The 18,737-nt window shown below is 42.8% G+C and overlaps 2 gene segments (V, D, J or C); both read right to left on the reverse strand.

Annotated features, from left to right (window-relative positions):
- Window positions 1–2,179: 2,179 nt before the first annotated feature.
- LOC114115676 (T cell receptor alpha variable 18-like) lies at window positions 2,180–4,004 on the reverse strand. The segment is given in 2 exon segments: window positions 2,180–3,685; window positions 3,818–4,004. Coding segments are annotated over 2 exon segments (546 nt in total).
- A 7,440-nt stretch (window positions 4,005–11,444) lies between these two features.
- On the reverse strand, window positions 11,445–14,787 carry LOC114115891 (T cell receptor alpha variable 18-like). The segment is given in 2 exon segments: window positions 11,445–14,456; window positions 14,589–14,787. Coding segments are annotated over 2 exon segments (498 nt in total).
- Between the last annotated feature and the right edge of the window lie 3,950 nt (window positions 14,788–18,737).

An 18,737-nucleotide genomic window follows, 5' to 3' on the forward strand; every position in this document is an offset into this window, starting at 1 on the left:
AGAGTCCTACTCACTGAACCAACCCTCCACCTAAATTAGCATCTTGAGTTGAAGTTATCATGCTGGCAGGACTCTCTGGCTCTGCAGATCACTTAGAAACTCTTAAACTCTTCAGGAATCCCTAGCTTCCAGCATTCATTCTGGAAATTTACAGGGATGTCTACAATGTGGAAACAAAAATCAGACACAATTCCTACCTCAAATTTCTTTTAGTTGATTGAGGAGCAGGTAAGCAAAAACAAGAAAAAATCCTATGCCCTGTCTGTACTCCCACTAGCCTGGAACCCAGTACATGAAATGAGGGATCAGACCAAAAGCAGAGAACTGACGAGTTACCACCAGGGAAATAAAACCTGCTAGAATACTTGTATTTCCCCACCGTTAAGATTTATTTTTGTTCTTTCACCCCCCTCTCCATTTCTAGATCTGTTTATTAAGATGTGAACCCCCAGTGCACAGGTGGCCAGCACCCAGTGTGCAGGACTCCAGGATGCCAGGCAGGAAGGCAGTGCTTACCTTCAGGTGGGTGTCCAGATTCTCCCTAAGTGATGACGGTGAGTACATCTGCCAAGACCATAAAACTACTATAACTACTAAACTCTGCATTTAAGTAGTTGTGCCAATAAATTTGGCTTCTCAGGTGCTAGGTGATAAAGAATCTGCCTACCAATTGAGGAGATGAAGTTTCAATCCCTGTGGCAGAAAGAACCCCTGGAGAAGGGAATAGCAACCCACTCCAATGTTCTTGCCTGGAAAATTCCATGGACAGAGGAGCCTGTTGGGCTACAGCCAACGGGGTCACAAAGAGTCAGAAACCACTGAGCAACTCATGCATGCCTATAAATTATGAAATGACAATGATTAGTATCCTGGCCACATCTCACAGACTGCCCAGCAGTAAAACATACATCTCTTCCCACCTGCTGTGCCCACCACTGTCCTTCCAGAAAGTCTGCTCCCGGAAGGTGCAGACAGGAGTTCAGCCTGCAGAGATGCAGAGGGACTCTCTGTGCACTGGGCATGATTGTATCAGAGACGCAGAGCAGTGACCCAAGCGGCTCCGCATTCCTGACCCTGAGCAGAGGAGTGGGGAGACGCTCCCACTTGGGAGGGGGTGATACTTTCTCTAGTTTCTTGAGCAGGTGAAAGAGCTCACTCTGCTGCCAAGATAACTGATTGTAAGAGTACATAAACACTTTTTCCATGTGTCTGAAATATGACTGATTGATGAATTTATTTTCCGTGTTTTTGTTGCTGTTCAGTCCCTAGATCATGCCTGACTCTTTACAACCCCAGGAACTGCAGCCTGCCAGGAGCTTTCTTCTCTCTTTCCTTGACTTTTCTATCCATTCTGGTTGCTCCAGAAATGCTGCTGCCTAAGTAAGTTCCAAGAGGACACCTTCCTGACAAGATATTCCTTCTGAAGGGCCCCGTGGATCAGAGCCGCTCACTCTGTAAATATTGCAGGGTTGTGTGTCCTTCCCTGTCCTTTACTATCAACCAGAGTTTGCTAAACTCATGTCCATTGAGTCAGTGATGCCATCCAACCATCTTATCCTCTGTCACCTCCTTATCCTCTTGCCCTCAATCTTTCCCAGCATCAGGGTCTTCTCCAGTGAATCTGTTCTTCACATCAAGTGGCCAAAATATTGGAACTTCAGCTTCAACATAAGTCCTTCCAATGAATATTCAGGGTTGATATCCTTTAGGATTGACTTGTTTGCTCTCCTTGCAGTCCAAGGGACTCTCAAGAGTCTTCTCCAACACCACAGCTAGAAAGCATCAATTCTTTGGCACTCAGCCTTCTTTATGGTTCAACTTACACATCCATACATGATTACTGGGAATCATAGCTCTGACTATATGGACCTTTGTGGGGAAAGTAATGTCTTTGCTTTTTAATATGCTGTCTAGTTTGGTCATAACTTTTCTTCTGAGGAGCAAGCATCTTTTAATTTCATGGCTGCAGTCACCATTTGCAGTGATTTTGAAACCGAAGATAATTAAATCTGTCACTGTTTCCTCATTTTCCCCATCTATATTCCATAACGTGATGAGACCAGGTGATATAATCTTAGTTTTTTAATGCTGAGTTTTAATCCAGCTTTTTCACTCTCCTCTTTCACCTGCATCAAGAGGTTCTTTAGTTTCTTCTCACTCTCTGCCATCAGAGTGGATTCATCCACATAACATTGAGGTTGTTGATATTTCTCCTGGCAATCTTGATTCCAGCTTATGAGTCATCCAGCCCTGCATTTCACATGATGTACTCCACATATAAGTTAAATAAGCAGGGTGACAATATATAGCCTTGACGTACTCCTTTCCCAATTTTGAACCAGTCCATTGTTCCATGTCCAGCACTAACTGTTGCTTCTTGTCCTGCATACAGGTTTCTTGGGTATCCCCATCTCTTTAAGAATTTTCCACAGTTTATTGTGATCCACACAGTCAAAGGCTTTAATGTAGTCAACGAAGCAGAAGTAGATTTTTTAAATCCCGTTACTTTTTCTGTGATCCAGCAGAAATTGGATCTGCTCTGGTTCCTCTGCCTTTTCTAAACCCAGCTTCTACAATAGAAATTCTTGGTTCATGTACTGCTGATGCCTAGCTTGAATGATTTTGAGCATAATCTTGCTAACATATGAAATGATTGCAACTGTATGGTAATTTGAACATTGTTTGGGATTCATGTCGATGAGATGAGGTTACTAAGAAAGAGACTATCCTGTGCCTAGTTTGAATACAAACAATACACACAACGCCTTCGATATTTACAGAGTGGGCTGCTCTCATCTGCAGGGCCCTTGACAGAAGGAATATCTTCTCAGAAACTCTCCTCCTGGAACTTACTTAAGCAGCAGCATTTCTGGAGCAACCAGAAGCAATGGAAAAGTCAAGGAAAGAGAGAATAAATCTCCAGTCCCTGAAGATGGAGTGTCTGCAGGTGAAACTCAGCAGGATACACAATCATGGCCTGAATTTAAAAAACCAGAGACTAGCCTCCAGGTCACACAGTCATCCTTTAACAATGTGCCCTGGAATTTTCCTTAACACATTGTGAAATATTTCAGCATATATAATCTAAATTGTCATTGAAGAGTTAATGTCATTTTAAGGGATTTATGCCATCTGGGGAAATGTGGATGGGCTGAAAGGAGGCATTTTGGGAGAAAAGCGCTTAGGTTCCTCTTTACACTGTCCTGCCCCAGATTTCTCTGTAGGGCAATCCAAGAATTCCAATGTCCTCAGTTCTGAGTATCAGAGCTGGAAGTGCTTTGACAGTACCCTGGAGAGAGAAACAACACCCCTTGCAGGGCTGCCCACAGCCAGAGCCCCATCTGCACTCTGGGTTTGTGCTCAGCTCCCCTGCAGCCCTGTGTCACTGTGTCACTCAGAGCACAGTAGTACACAGCCGAGTCTGATGCTTGCACTGCCCGTTTCTGCAGGTGGAAGGACCTGTCACTCTGAACAAGAGTGGCCTGAAAACCTTCATGCTCTACCTTCTTGTCTGCTGTTAAGCCCTTCAGGAGGACTTGAGGAGCTTTGTTGAGATGCTGGACGTACCAGTAAAGATAGGAAGAAAAATCAGCAGTCTGGTAAGTGCAGTTCAGGGTCATGAGAGCCCCCTCTGAGACAGTCACTGGGCCTTCTGTCTGGTTCACTGAGTCACCATTGGTCCCTCCTACAAGAAAATCACTTTGTTATCACAGAAATGTACAGGAGAGGAGTTTTCAGTCAGAGAAGAAAAATACAACTTACCCATAATTATAAGAAAGTGAAAAATCATTAACATTTAGAATAAAATGTTACTTACCTAATACTAAGATGATCAGAAGAACTGAGTGAGTGACAGGATGCATGTTCGCAAAAGCAAACGATCCTTGTTCCCTGGAATCCACCAGTCTAAGAAATCTAGTCTCCATCTGGATGTTACAGAAGCTTCTCGCTCAGAAACTGAGAGCCCCTTTCTGTACTGCAGCAATATTCTGTCTTGTGGCTACAAAGCAGGCAAGTGAAACCAGCTCCTGAATACAATGAGGAACCGCATCTGAAGGAAGCCCCGCCCCCTGGTGGTGATCGTGAAAATTGCATCACAGTCCGATCTGACCTATTCCTCCTGATAATAGTTAGTGGGATTACATACAGGAGAATGGACAGGACCCTAAGAAGAGAGTCCTAAATATAAGCGTGCTTGGGGAATATTCTATTATTACTTCCATAATTTTTTGCATGGTACAGATATTTCTAGCTTCTCAAGAAACCCCAGTTACAGTTTTTAGATGGAATAGTCAGAGGTTCCTTCCTTGCACGTGTCTCAATTCCCATGTGTCAGAGAAGGATCCCTCTGTATGGAAAGTGCTCTCTCCTCTCCCCAAGTCATTTCTCTGAAGTAGTTATATTCATGTTGACTCTGTCAACATGCCATGGAGAAAATTCTATCTGAGGCAGGTGTCAAATAATGTGTAGTTAAGTGATAAGGCTATTATCCTGATTTATCATGGAATGACAGATTTGTAAAACACAATAAAAGTAAAATACATGACTTCTTTTTCACTGATAATGGTAGAGTTGATCTCCCAATTGGAAAACTATTTTTGGACCTTGAACATCAGGGAGCACAGAGAGAAGGAAAACAGATGAGATGAGAACTAACATTGCCCGGCTTACTTTATGGAGGCAGCTTCCAGGCACCAGTGCATGAGGGATTTACCAAAAATAGTGCAGCTGTCTTATTGTGGGATTGAGACAGAATAGGAGAGCAGAGATCCTGAAATACCTAAAAATTGTGGACCTCTGTACAGGAGAGGAGGAATGTTGACAAAAGAGAGTAAGAGCGAGATGCAAAGCAGGGATTGGGGGGGGGCAGAGTGGAGGGGAGTTGGGCCATCCATGGATGACAGCAACCTTACACCTTTAGTCTCATGAGGGACAGGTGACCTTACTTAGGTAACTTCGTTCTTAAAACACAATCACTATTGTTTTACTTCTTGTCACATAGCTGTTTTAACTCAACTAAGTATTTTTTATTTTTTTAATTTATATTTTTACTTTATTTTACTTTTACAATACTGTATTGGTATTGCCATACATTGACATGAATCCACCATGGGTGTACATGCGATCCCAAACATGAACCCCCCCCAGAATGTCAGGTTTAGATGCTTAATATGTTAGCCAGGCACTCTTCATTCCAGAGGCATGTCTACATGGTGTTTGTCTCTCTTCTGTTTATTTGCTTTATTAAGGACTCAGGAATCTCTATGGAAAGAACTGTTTGCTCAGTGTCCGTCAGCCCATTTGTCTGGTTTCCTGTGCAATTATTTGTGCCAGTGAAGTGAACCAAGCAGAAGATTTAATGTGGTCATTTCATAGCTTATTTTCTCTAGGGTTGGGTTTACCTTATGCAAAGTAAGAATGTATTATGGTAAGAAGTCAAAGCATTGCTCTTTGCTGACATACACCATTCTAAGGCGTGGGAACACTGCGGCTGCAGATAGCTGGGAGGTTGCCTTACACGGGCTCTTTGGGCAGTGCTGTCAACCCAGGATCAATGCTGTGACCTTAGTTGAATTAAGTCCGATTTGTTTATTTTTGTTTTTATTTCCAGTACTCTAGGAAGGTGGGCCAAAGGGGATTGTGCTGTGATGTATGTCAAAGAGTGTACTGCCTATGTTTTCCTCTAGGAGTATTATGGATTCTGGCCTTCATTTAAGTAGGTAAGCCATTTTGAGTTTATTTTGTGTATGGTGCTGGGAAGAGTCCTAGTGTTATCCTTTTACCTGTAGCTTTCCAATTATCTTCCAATCAAAAATAAATGTTTCTAAATGGCAATGACCAAGTCAGTTGAACAAAGAGCAATCTTCTTCAAACGATACCTATTAACGGACATAGAATTTCTCAGCAGTGAAAATTACCTGTTTTTCATAAATTAGGGTATTTTTTTAATGCACGCCATTTGCTGAGTTGTTCTGTTTTGTTTTTGTTTTTGGCTGCACTGGGTCTTAATTTCGGCTTCTGAGATCCAGTTCCCTGACCAAGGATCAAACTCAGGCCCCCCGCATTGGGAGCGCAGAGTCCTAGCCCCTGGACCATAGTTCCCCCTAAAATTGGGGTCTTGAGTCAAGCTATGATGGCAGGACTCTGGCTCAGCGGATCCCCAAGGTTCTCTTAAACTCTTGTGCATGTTCAGGAATCCCTGGGCTCCAGCATTCATTCTGGAAACTTACAGAGTTGTCCACAACCTGGAAACCAAAACAGACATGATTCCTGTCTCAGACTGCTTTCAGTTGACTGAGGAGCAGGTTAAAAAAAAAAAAAAAATCCTCAGCCCTGTCTCAGTCCCACCAGCCTGGACCCAGAGATGTGGAGTGAGGGATCAGACCGGAAGTAGAGAGCTGACACAGTTACCACCAGGGGAATAAAACCTGCTTGGATACTTTCCTGTCACTGTTCAGATTTCATTTTGTTTTTTCGTCTCCCTCTCCCTTCCTAAGCCCTGTTTATCAAGATGTTGAAGCCCCAGTGCTCACGTGTCCAACACCCAGTGTACAAGATTCTAGGTTGTTTGGAGGAAATCTGTGTTTACCTTCTGGTGGGTGTTCAGACATCCCCCTTGTTAAATCCCCCCTGCAGTCCTGGGGACTACATCCTCCAGGAATATTAAAACCATTATAACTATTTAATTCTGCATTTTTGTAGTTGTGCCTATAAATTTTTAAATGATTCAGTGTTTATGCCGCATCTCCTAGACTGCTCAGAAATAAAACATATACCTCTTTTCTCCTTCTGTGTCCCCCACTGTCCTTACAGAAAGTCTGGTCCCGAAGTTGCAGACGGGAGTTCAGCCTGCAGAGATGCGCAGGGTAAATTGTAGCAGAAATGCAGAGACTGACCCAAGGGGCTCCACATTCCTACTCATGAGCAGAGGAGCGGGGAGAGATTACTGCCTTGGAAGGGGCTGACACTTTCTCTTAGTTTCTTGGAGCAAGTGAAAAACTCAGTCCACTCCAACGGCAGTCTGCCTTCAAACTGGGGACAGGATGAGAATAGCCTCTTTGCCAGTGATCACATCATCTCAGGGAAAATTAATTCATCATTCAATGAAGTTTCAGATATACTGAAAAGCGTTTATATACTCTTAAAATAATAAAAGGAAAAACTCTCTCCTTAACTTATACAGAGATTTTGTATCTCACAAGTTATCCAATAGCAGTATATTGGTTTTTTTTTTTTTTTTAGTTAAAATGTGCCATTTCTTCATTCTCTTTTATCTTGACATGTGGAACTTTGCTGAATGTTCATAAACTGTGTGCAAGGCTGAAAGCAAATCAGTTTGAAGGCTGCCGTGAAGAGTGATCATGTCTTACAGCATTTTTCCATTGATCTGTCAACAAATAGGGGAAAATACACCTTCAGTTATATAGCCGGGGAAATTAAAGTGGCCTTGCCTGGCGCTGAGAAAGGCACTTTTATGTTGAACATAAGTCACCTACTCTCCTCTGGCAGGAGCGGGGGCTTGTCTGGAGGGGCTGCTGAAAATGGGAACATTGACCCCAGGGCTACCAAACCCTGTAGGCGACATTTCTAGCAGTGCCAACATGGCCCTGGCTTTTCACTGAGCTTCGGTACCTTTCTTGAAAAATGAGGAGAAACTTTATGTTATAAAAAAATGACATGAATGAAAATCTGATGTAGGTACTAGAACAAACTCTGCCTTTTATATTAATAATGGTCATGAGTGAGTGATCCCTGCTGTATCAAGATGCCATAGTATGTACCTGTGCTTAAAACTTTATTTCTATAAAACACACAAGCAGGCGTGTTTATATATAATTTCATAATGATTTTAAACAGATAGAGATATAAAGATGATTTTGATTCTTAAGTGCATGAAGTAGGTTCTATTATTGCCATTTTACATATTAAGAAACTCATGCACAGAGAGGCTAAGGAGTGCCTCAGAAGCCATGCTGTGATGCAGATGACAGGGTTTGAATCCAGCTAATTTCAATTCATCCTTTTATTAAGGATGATATCAAATGTATACAAAAGTGTTCGGGATGAAAGAACAAAGTCTGGCCTGTCCTCCCCTCCTGCCTGCATGCCTGTCCCTTTTCCTCCGCCCTCTCCCTCCAGGGAGGCAGAACAGTGCTCCTGATGTGTTAAAGGCAGGTGGCTTCCCTCGTCACCCTACTCTCTTCCTGCACCCGTGCCTTCTTATTACACTGGGAAGCGATGTGAGCAGCGCCTGGATAACTCCTACAACACCTAACAGTCCTTGCTTAAGTAAGGGAGGGTGTTAGGAACTCAGAAAGGATAGAGAACTAAGTGGTCCTGTGAGGTGAGTAAAATTTTGGAAAGGACTTCCCTGGTGGCTGAGATGGAAAAAATATCTGTCTGCAATACCAGACACCTAGGTTCAGTCCCTGGGTCGGGAAGATCCCCTGGAGGAATAAATGGCAACCCACTCGAGTCATCCTGCCTGGGGAATGCCATGGACAGAGGAGCCTGGCACCGTACAGCCCACAGGGTCGCAAAAGAGTTCCACACGACTGAGCGACTCACACTAACTCAACAGAAGCTTCATGACTAACCTTTACACTTTACAGATGAGGAAGCAGAAAGTTAGAGCGAACGACCTGCTTAAGGTCACACAGTCTGTGCTTTAGTGTCCTTTCTAGTACTATCCTATACTGGAGACCATACAGCCCCCTGGGACATGAGCTCCATCAGAGCAGACATCACATCTGTCTTGCCAACTAATGTTTCCCCAATGCTGACCAGAAAACCAAGAATTAATGAATAAACTATACTGAAATTTCTCACACTGGGATCCATGCTGTGATGATAAAAATCACAGGGAAAAAAACAGGTATATTTCCATGAGATGTTAATTCAGATTTGTTTGCTTTGTGGATCAGCTTCTATATTATGACTAATAAATTAAAATTTTATTTTTGGACTATTCAAGTCGTGAATGGTAAATCTGCATAGATTTTAAACATAAAATGAGTCTAAAAGGCATTATGCAATCAAACATGACTTTTGACCTCTACCCCAGAGGATGTTGTGCTCTTAGATATTTTTATAGAGAAGCTAGAAATCCAGTTTTCAATGTGATGTCTGATTTTTAAACAATAACCATAACTACTAGCTTCATATGCACAGTCCAAGGTTGCAGCCTCCTTCTCCACCACAGAAATTGCAGACTGGACTTGAGTTACCTCCTGGGTCAGGCTAGATCCTGCAAGAAAGAGCCTTTACAAGCATGATGGTGTAGGGGATGAAGTGCTTAGGACCTAATGCCCTGATTCCATTGCCCATTATTCCTCCCTTTCAAGATGCATCAGGTAACACTGATCTGCCCTCCCCACAACCTTGGCACTGAGAGAGGGGCATGAGTCCTGTGTGTGGCCACCCTCACCAAGACAGACAGAGGCTCTGCCCGCCCTCAGCGCACTGGCAACCAGCATATGGGCAGCTCCTCCCTACAGTGATGCGTCCTCTGCTCCATTTCAGATCCAGATCTGAATTCTGCACCCTGTGCTCAAGAGGTCCATGCAGAGCTCCTGGGCTGTGGGATGCCTCTGCCCCACGCAGGAAACTGAGTCAGCAGCTGGAGGGCAGTGTGTCTGTGTCGGGTCACAGCTTTCCTTCCTAGGAGGGAAATGCTAGACTTCTGCACATCAGTTTGTCGAATTGGAACACTCCCAGACTAGAAATAAACAGTGGTAAAATGGAATCATGTTCAGTTCATTCTCCTTTGGGTCAGAGAATCAAAAGGAACAATGGGGTTTCCACTCTAACAGAAAGGCAGAATTTTTCACTTCTGTCTTTGTCTCTGCCTCCTATGGAATCTGGTAAAAGTTACCTGCGAAATATTTTGTTGTCTATGAACTAGTTCATATCTTGCCTCTGCATCACAAAATCTGTCAAGTGTGTGCCATGTTAAATAGCAGCAGGCGGGAAATGCATGTGTACGTGATCACAATTTACGTGTGTGTGTGTGTGTAAACACAAGTAAATTCAGAAAATTTTAGTTAATGCCTAAATATAAGAACCTCTGTTAAAACTCAATATTTCTGAATCACCCCCAACTCTTCCAAACCACACCCATTAATTGTGGTGTAAATTAGGATAGGGAAAACCCTAAAAATACACAAATCTGGAGCCAAGCATTATCAAAAGCAATAGAAATCCTGTTTGAAATGTCAGCACAGTTCAATCTCCATTGACCTCTGTTGCTTGCATCATAGTCTTAGAACTCTTTGACATCTTAAATATTGGGATTTGTGTCTCACTGCTCTAGACATAGGTCCATGAGAACATTTAAGACCAAGGTTATCAAAATTTTAAATGTCATCGTTCTTCATAAGGGCTTTCTCTGGTAGCTCAGCTGGTAAAGAATCCGCCTGCAACGTGGAAGACCTGGGTTTGATCCCTGGGTTGGGAAGGTCCCCTGGAGAAGGGCATGACTACCCACTCCAGTATTCTGACCTGGAGAATTCTTGGTAAATCATTTTGCTTAATGCTAGAGATGAAGATGGACCAGCATTCTTTTTACCCTCCCTCTCAGCTTTATCAGGTAGCTTTCACTTGAAAACCGTAGAAATTCGTGAAGCCACTAAAGCAAGCACTAGATTTTAAGCTTTCATCGCGAGAAAATTGCCTTCGAAAGTTTCTGCTTTCGCACGTATTACTAATGTGCTTAGAGAAGTCAAAGAAGCTTCCTCATCACGCCCGTATTGTTCCTGTTTAGTCGCTAAGTTGTGCCTGACCCTTTGCAACCCCATGAGCTGTTGCCCACCAGGCTCCTCTGTCCATGGGATTTCCAAGACCAGAATACTGGGGCGGGTTGCTGTATCCTTCTCCAGGGGATCTGCTCGACCCAGGGGTTGAACTCATCCTGGAGAAGATCTTCTGCATAGGCAGGCGGATTCTGTACCACTGAGACCCCAGGGAAGCCCAGACCCATATTTACTAATTGTCTAAAAAAAGGATTTGCTTTAATAAGATATACACTGTAGCAGAACAGAAAATGCTGTGTCTTAGAGTCCCAAGGAGGAAACATATTTACCACACGAAGCGTTTTTTTTTTTTTATTTTGAAAATAGAGTCCTCATTTCCATGGCAAAGACCTGCAATGTATGTCCCCTTTTATATGGCTACTGAGGCTCAGCTATAAGCCCTGGAATAAGCAGGTTATTCAATCAAAGAGAATCTGAGCAACTTTATGTTCAAAGACATAAAAAATAATGACTGCAATTTTTTTACCTCAGTGTTCAGGAATATATACAGACTCCTGTGATTGCCATTGAGTAAAGTACAGTTTTGATTACTGCATTAACTTATTTTTCATCAAATGAAAACTTCAAAAATTAGAAAATTCTAAGAATGCAATGGTATTTAACAAAAAAAAACCAGATATCATAATGGTTCTATCAACTAGCTTTTAATAATATTAGTCACGCATCAGAATGATTGAGGTCCTACTCAAGCTCTGCTCCTAACTGCCTATGTAACCTCGATTAAGTTATCAAACATCTCTATACGTCAATTTTGTCATTTGTAAATTGGAAGTTTCCTAGTATCCACCTGAAGAGGTGTAGAGGGATTTTAAAAGCTTAGCCCATTGCCCATAAACCTGTCAATGTCACATACTGGAGACAAACAGAGCCCAGTGAGTGAATAAAGTGATTTGTGAAAGAAACATTATTTTAAGACACGTGTGGTGTCTTAAAGCAATACAATCCTAAAGCACGAGACTCGGTCATGTCTACTATATTCTCAACACTTATTCATATGACTTACAGATATGAGTATGTGCTCAAAAAGTTTTTCTGAATGAATGCAGGTATAGCTTGGAATGATTATATCTCATGTAAGCATGAAAGCATAATTTTAAAGAGTGTTTGCTCTTGTTCTTACTCATTTCACATCCATAAAGAAATGTTGGTGCCCAATAAAGCAAAATGAAATGAAACAAATATGAAAACACAAAACGTCAAACCTCTAACTGAAAGTACATTCACTTAGAGCAATAGAGCTCCTGCATGTGAGTGCTCATACCAGCATTAGTTATAAGAGCTAAAAAGTGGAAATAACCAAAATGTTTCCCAAACAATCATTCTTCAAATGAAGAATGGATAAGGAGAATAGGTGGTATCACAGAGCAGCCTATTAAGTGACCTTAAGGCGTAGAGAAGAGCTGATATGGAGACACGCCATGGAGAGACTCCACGAGGCGAAAGAAGACAGGTACAAACAGTCATATGCGAGCTGATTCTGTCTCTAGGAAATGCCCAGAACCGTCAAATCCACAGAGACAGAGAACAGAGGCGTGGATGCCCGTGTCTGGGGGAAACGGGGAACGGGAGTGACTGCTAATGGGTACCAAGTTTCTTCCCGGGGTGGTGTTCTGGAATCAGATAGTGCTGATGACTGCACGACTCTGTGAACATACAAACCACTCACTTGTACGGTTAAAAGCGTGAAGGTTATGATATGTGAATCATCTTTATAAAGCTGTTATTTAAAAAGTGATAGAGCTGAAAATACTCATATTAATTACAGATCAAGTGCTGGGACAGAAAGAGTCCTGGGGGGTTCTACTCTGCCAATATCAGGGCAAATAAAGCTGGTTATAATGCTTTGATCTTAAAGAGGAGGGTTAAATTTATGAAGAGGGTTTACCATGAAGCAAATTCAGCTTGTATTTCAGGATCCCTTAGTGTCCTGGGCCCAAGAAACTTGATTTTGTAATTTTATTTTCTTTTTCTTCATAAGAGCCTCTGAAATCACAGAAGACTCAGGCTCTGCAAAACCTTCATCTGTACCTATCAGTCCCACAGAATCATGCAAGAGGGATAAAGGACGGGTGAGGTTCAGAGACCTCCAGAATGCCAGGACAAATTTCTCTCGGTGAGTTTTATTCATTGCAAGTTACAGTGAGAGCCACATTTCTCTGTTTTCTGCTCCTCTGCTGTGGGAACATTGTGAATATGTCAAGAGTTTAGAATCCCGGTCAACAAAAGTCCATGTGCCCTCTTTTCACTAATTGACTGATTGTTTGCTTGGTCACTGAATTTGACACATTTCAAAAGGATCAGAGGCCTCAATACAGCGATAAAGATAATATGTCAGGTTCCGTGGTCATGCTTATGTCCAGAATTTCTCACAGCACAGATCCTCAAGACCAGAATCGGGACCATGACCCAGCATTCTGTAAAGAGCTGCCATGATGACAAGATGCGGGTGGAGCTGTGTCACCAACATATAAGCAAGACACCTCATGCACAAAAGGTTCACTGACTAGACTGCTCTGGCCCACAGGGCCCTTGACAGAAGGAATATCTTCTCAGGAAACCATCTTCATGGGACTCACAGCAGCAGCATTTCTTGAGCAACCATAAGAGGTGGAAAAGCCAAGGGAAGAGAGTGTGAAGGCCCCAGTCACTAAAGATGGAGTGTCTGCAGGTGAAACTCAGCAAGACACAAAATTCTGGTCTGAGTTATAACACTCAGACAGTAGCTTCAAGGCCATATATTCATTCATGAACGAGGTGCCTGGAGTTTCCATCAACAGGTTGTAACATATTTCAGCATATATCAACTGATCTGTCACTGAACAGAGTTAATGTCACTTTCAGGAATTCTATGCCATCTGGAGAAATGTGACTGGGGTTAAAACAGGCATTTCTGGAGAAGGCCGTTTAGATTCCTCTTTTCACTGTTCCTCCCAGATTCCTCTCTATAGACCAATCCAAGAATTGCAGGGTTCTTGGCACTGAGCTTCAGAGCTGGAAGTACTTTGATGATGCCTCTGGCATAAAACAGGGTCTCTCAGGTGGATCAGCAGTAAAGAATCTGTCTGACAAACAGGAGACATGGGTACCATTCCTGGGTCGGGATAATTTCCAGGAGAAAGAAACGGCAACCCACTCCAGTCTTCTTGCCTGGGAAATCCCACGGACAGAAGAGCCCACTACAGTCACAGGGTCACAAAACTGTTGGACATGACTTAGCACATAAACAACAGCACAGCTAGCATAAACACTTAAGACAGAAAGAGCCACCCCCTTGCAGGGCTGCCCACAGCCAGAGCCCCATCTGCACTCTGGGTTTGTGCTCGGCTCCCCCGCAGCCCTGTGTCACTGTGTCACTCAGAGCACAGTAGTACACAGCCGAGTCTGATGCTTGCACTCCTAGTTTCTGCAGGTGGAAGGACCTGTCACTCTGAACAAGAGTGGCCTGAAAGCCTTCACTCTTTGGCTTCGGGTCTCTCGCTGAGCCCTTCAGGAGGAGTTGAAGAGCTTTGTTGAGATGCTGGACGTACCAGTAAAGATAGGGAGCCGAATCAGCCGTCTGGTAAGTGCAGTTCAGGGTCATGAGAGCCCCCTCTGAGACAGTCACTGGGCCTTCTGTCTGGCTCACTGAGTCACCATTGGTCCCTCCTGGAAGAGAATCACTTCGTTATGTTAGAAATGAACAGGAGGACAGATTTCATCCAGAGAAGAAAAATAAAACTTACCTATAATCATAGGAATATTAAAAATCATTAACATGTAGGATAAAATGTTACTTACTGAATATTAAGATGATCAGAAGAACTGAGTGAGTGGCAGAATGCATGTTCGCAAAAGAAAACGATCCTTGTTCCCTGCAATACACCATCTAAGAAATCTAGTCTCCATCTGAATGTTACAGAAGCTCCTCGCTCAGAAACTGAGAGCCTGTTTCTGTACTGCAGCAATATTCTGTCTTGTGGCTACAAAGCAGGCAAGTGAATCAGCTCCTGAATACAATGAGGAACCGCATCTGAAGGCAGCCCTGCCCTCTGGTGGTGATCGTGAAAATTGCACCACAGTCTGGTCTGACCTATTTCTCCTGATAACAGTTTGTGGGGTACATACAGGAGAATGGTACAGGACCTTAAGAAGAGAGTCCTAAACATAAGCGTGCTTGGGGAATAGTCTATTATTACTTCCATAATTTTTTGCATGGTACAGGTATCTCTAGCCTCGCAAGAAACCCCAGTTACAGTTTCTAGATGGAATAGTCAGAGGTTCCTTCCTTGTGTCTCTGATTCCCATGGGTTAGAGAAGGCTCCCTCTGTATGGAAAGTGTTTCCTCCTCTCCTCAAATCATCTCTCTGAAGTAGTTACATTCATGTTGACTCTGTCAACATGCTGTGGAGAAAATGTTATCTAAGGCAGGTGTCAAATAATGTGTAGTTAACTGATAAGGTTATTATCCTGATTCATCATGGAATGACAGATTTGTAAAACACAATGAAAGTAAAATACATGACTTCTTTTTCGCTGATAACAGTAGAGTTGATCTTCCAATTGGAAAACTATTTGGACCTTGAACATCAGGGAGCACAGAGATAAGGAAAACATGAGATGAGCACTAACATAGCCCAGATTCCTTCATGGAGGCAGCTTCCAGGCACCAGTGCATGAGGGATTTACCAAAAATAGTGCAGCTGTCTCATTGTGGGATTGAGACATAATAGGAGAACGGAGATCCTAAATACCTAAAAATTGTGGGCCTCTGCACCAGAGGAGGAATGTTGACACAGAGAGGGAGAGAGATAAGGCAGGGGTTGGTGGAAGGGTTAGGGGGGAGTTGGACCATACTTGGATGAAAACAACCTTACCCCTTTAGTCTCATGAGGGACAGGTGACAGTACTTAGGTCACCTGGTTCTTGAAACATCTTTTTACCTCTTGTCACATAGTTGTTTTAATTCAACAAAGTATTTTTTTTTTTGGAATGTCAAGTTTAGATGCTTAATACATCAGCCAGGCACTCTTCATTCCTGAGGCCTGTGTGTGGTGTTTATCTGTCTCCTGTTTGTTTGTTTGTTTTGTTAGGGATTCGGGAATCTCACTGGAAAGAACTGTTTGCTCAGTGTCTGTCAGTCTATTTGTCTAGTTTCATGTGCAATTATTTGTGCTAGTGAAGCGAACCCAGCAGAGGATTTAATGGGGTCATTTAATAGCTTGTTCTTTTCTCTAGGATTGGGTTTCAGTTCAGTTCAGTTCAGTTCCGTCCCTCAGTCGTGTCTGACTCTTTGCGACCCCATGAATTGCAGCACGCCAGGCCTCCCTGTCCATCACCATCTCCCGGAGTTCACTCAGACTCAAGTCCATTGACTCCGTGATGCCATCCAGCCATCTCATCCTCGGTCGTCCCCTTCTCCTCCTGACCCCAATCCCTCCCAGCATCAGAGTCTTTTCCAATGACTTAACTCTTCTCATGAGGTGACCAAAGTACTGGAGTTTCAGCTTTAGCATCATTCCATCCAAAGAACACCCAGGGCTGATTTCCTTCAGAATGGACTGGTTGGATCTCCTTGCAGTCCAAGGGACTCTCAAGAGTCTTCTCCAACACCACAGTTCAAAAGCATCAACGCTTCAGCACTCAGCCTTCTTCACAGTGCAGCTTTCAATCCATACATGACCACAGGAAAAACCATAGCCTTGACTAGACGGACCTTAGTCGGCAAAGTAATGTCTCTGCTTTTGAATATACTATCTAGGTTGGTCATAACCGTTTTTCCAAGGAGTAAGCGTCTTTTAATTTCATGGCTGCAGTCACCATCTGCTGTGATTTTGGAGTGCAAAAAAAACAAAGTCTGACACTATTTCCACTGTTTCCCCATCTATTTCCCATGAAGTGATGGGACCGGATGCCATGATCTTTGTTTTCTGAATGTTGAGCTTTAAGCCAACTTTTTCGCTCTCCTCTTTCACTTTCATCAAGAGGCTTTTAGCTCCTCTTCACTTTCTGCCATAAGGATGGTGTCATCTGCATATCTGAGGTTACTGATATTTCTCCCAGCAATCTTGATTCCAACTTGTGTTTCTTCCAGCCCAGCATTTCTCATGATGTACTCTGCATGTAAGTTAAATAAGCAGGGTGACAATATACAGCCATCGATGTACTCCTTTTCCTATTTGAAACCAGTCTGTTGTTCCATGTCCAGTTCTAACTGTTGCTTCCTGACCTGCATACAGATTTCTCAAGAGGCAGGTTAGGTGGTCTGGTATTCCCATCTCTTTCAGAATTTTCCACAGTTTATTGTGATCCACACAGTCAAAAGCTTTGGCATAGTCAATAAAGCAGAAATAGATGTTTTTCTGGAACTCTCTTGCTTTTTCTATGATCCAGCGGAAGTTGGCAATTTGATCTCTGGCTCCTCTGCCTTTTCTAAAACCAGCTTGAACATCAGGGAGTTCATGGTTCACGTATTGCTGAAGTCTGGCTTGGAGAATTTTGAGCATTCTTTACTGGCATGTGAGATGAGTGCAATCGTGCGGTAGTTTGAGCATTCTTTGGCATTGCCTTTCTTTGGGATTGGAATGAACACTGACCTTTTCCAGTCCTGTGGCCACTGCTGAGTTTTCCAAATTTGCTGGCATATTGAGTGCAGCAGTTTCAGAGCATCATCTTTCAGGATTTGAAACAGTTCAACTGGAATTCCATCACCTCCACTAGCTTTGTTCATAGTGATGCTTCCTAAGGCCCACTTGACTCACATTCCAGGGTGTCTGGCTCTAGATGAGTGATCACACCATCGTGATTATCTGGGTCATGAAGATCTTTTTTGTACAGTTCTTCTGTGTATTCGTGCCATCTCTTCTTAATATCTTCCGCTTCTGTTAGGTGTATACCATTTCTGTCCTTTATAGAACCTATCTTTGCATGAAATGTTCCCTTGGTATCTCTAATTTTCTTGAGGAGATCTCTGGTCTTTCTCATTCTGTTCTTTTCCTCTATTTATTTGCATTGACCTCTGAAGAAGGCTTTCTTATCTCTTCTTGCTATTCTTTGGAACTCTGCATTCAGATGCTTATATCTTTCCTTTCCTCCTTTGCTTTTCGCCTCTCTTCTTTTCACAGCTATTTGTAAGGCCTCCGCAGACAGCCATTTTGCTTTTTTGCATTTCTTTTCCATGGGGATGGTCTTGATCCTTGTCTCCTGTACAATGCCATGATCTTAATTCCATAGTTCATCAGGCACTCTATCTATCAGATCTCGACCCTTAAATCTATTTCTCACTTCCTCTGTATAATCATAAGGGATTTGACTTAGGTCATACCTGAATGGTCTAGCGGTTTTCCCTCTTTCTTCAATTTAAGTCTGAATTTGGCAATAAGGAGTTCATGATCTGAGCTACATTCAGCTCCTGGTCTTGTTTTTGTTGACTGTATAGAGCTTCTCCATCTTTGGCTGCAAAGAATATAATCAATCTGATTTCGGTGTTGACCATCTGTTGATGTTCATGTTTAGAGTCTTCTCTTGTGTTGTTGGAAGAGGGTGTTTGCTATGAACAGTGCATTTTCTTGGCAAAACTCTATTAGTTTCTGCCCTGCTTCATTCCGCATTCCAAGGCCAAATTTTCCTGTTACTCCAGGTGTTTCTTGACTTCCTACTTTAGCATTCCAGTCCCCTATAATGAAAAGGACCTCTTTTTTGGGTGTTAGTTCTAAAAGGTCTTGTAGGTCTTCATAGAACTGTTCAGCTTCAGCTTCTTCAGCATTACTGGTTGGGGCATAGACTTGGATTACTGTGATACTGAATGGTTTGCCTTGGAGACGAACAGAGATCATTCTGTCGTTTTTGAGATTGCATCCAAGTACTGCATTTTGGACTCTTTTTTTGACCATGATGGCTACTCCATTTCTTCTGAGGGATTCCTCCCCGCAGTAGTAGATATAATGGTCA

The sequence above is a fragment of the Ovis aries genome, chromosome 7, assembly GCF_016772045.2.
Source record: "Ovis aries strain OAR_USU_Benz2616 breed Rambouillet chromosome 7, ARS-UI_Ramb_v3.0, whole genome shotgun sequence".
In the NCBI taxonomy this organism is placed as follows: Eukaryota; Metazoa; Chordata; class Mammalia; order Artiodactyla; family Bovidae; genus Ovis; species Ovis aries.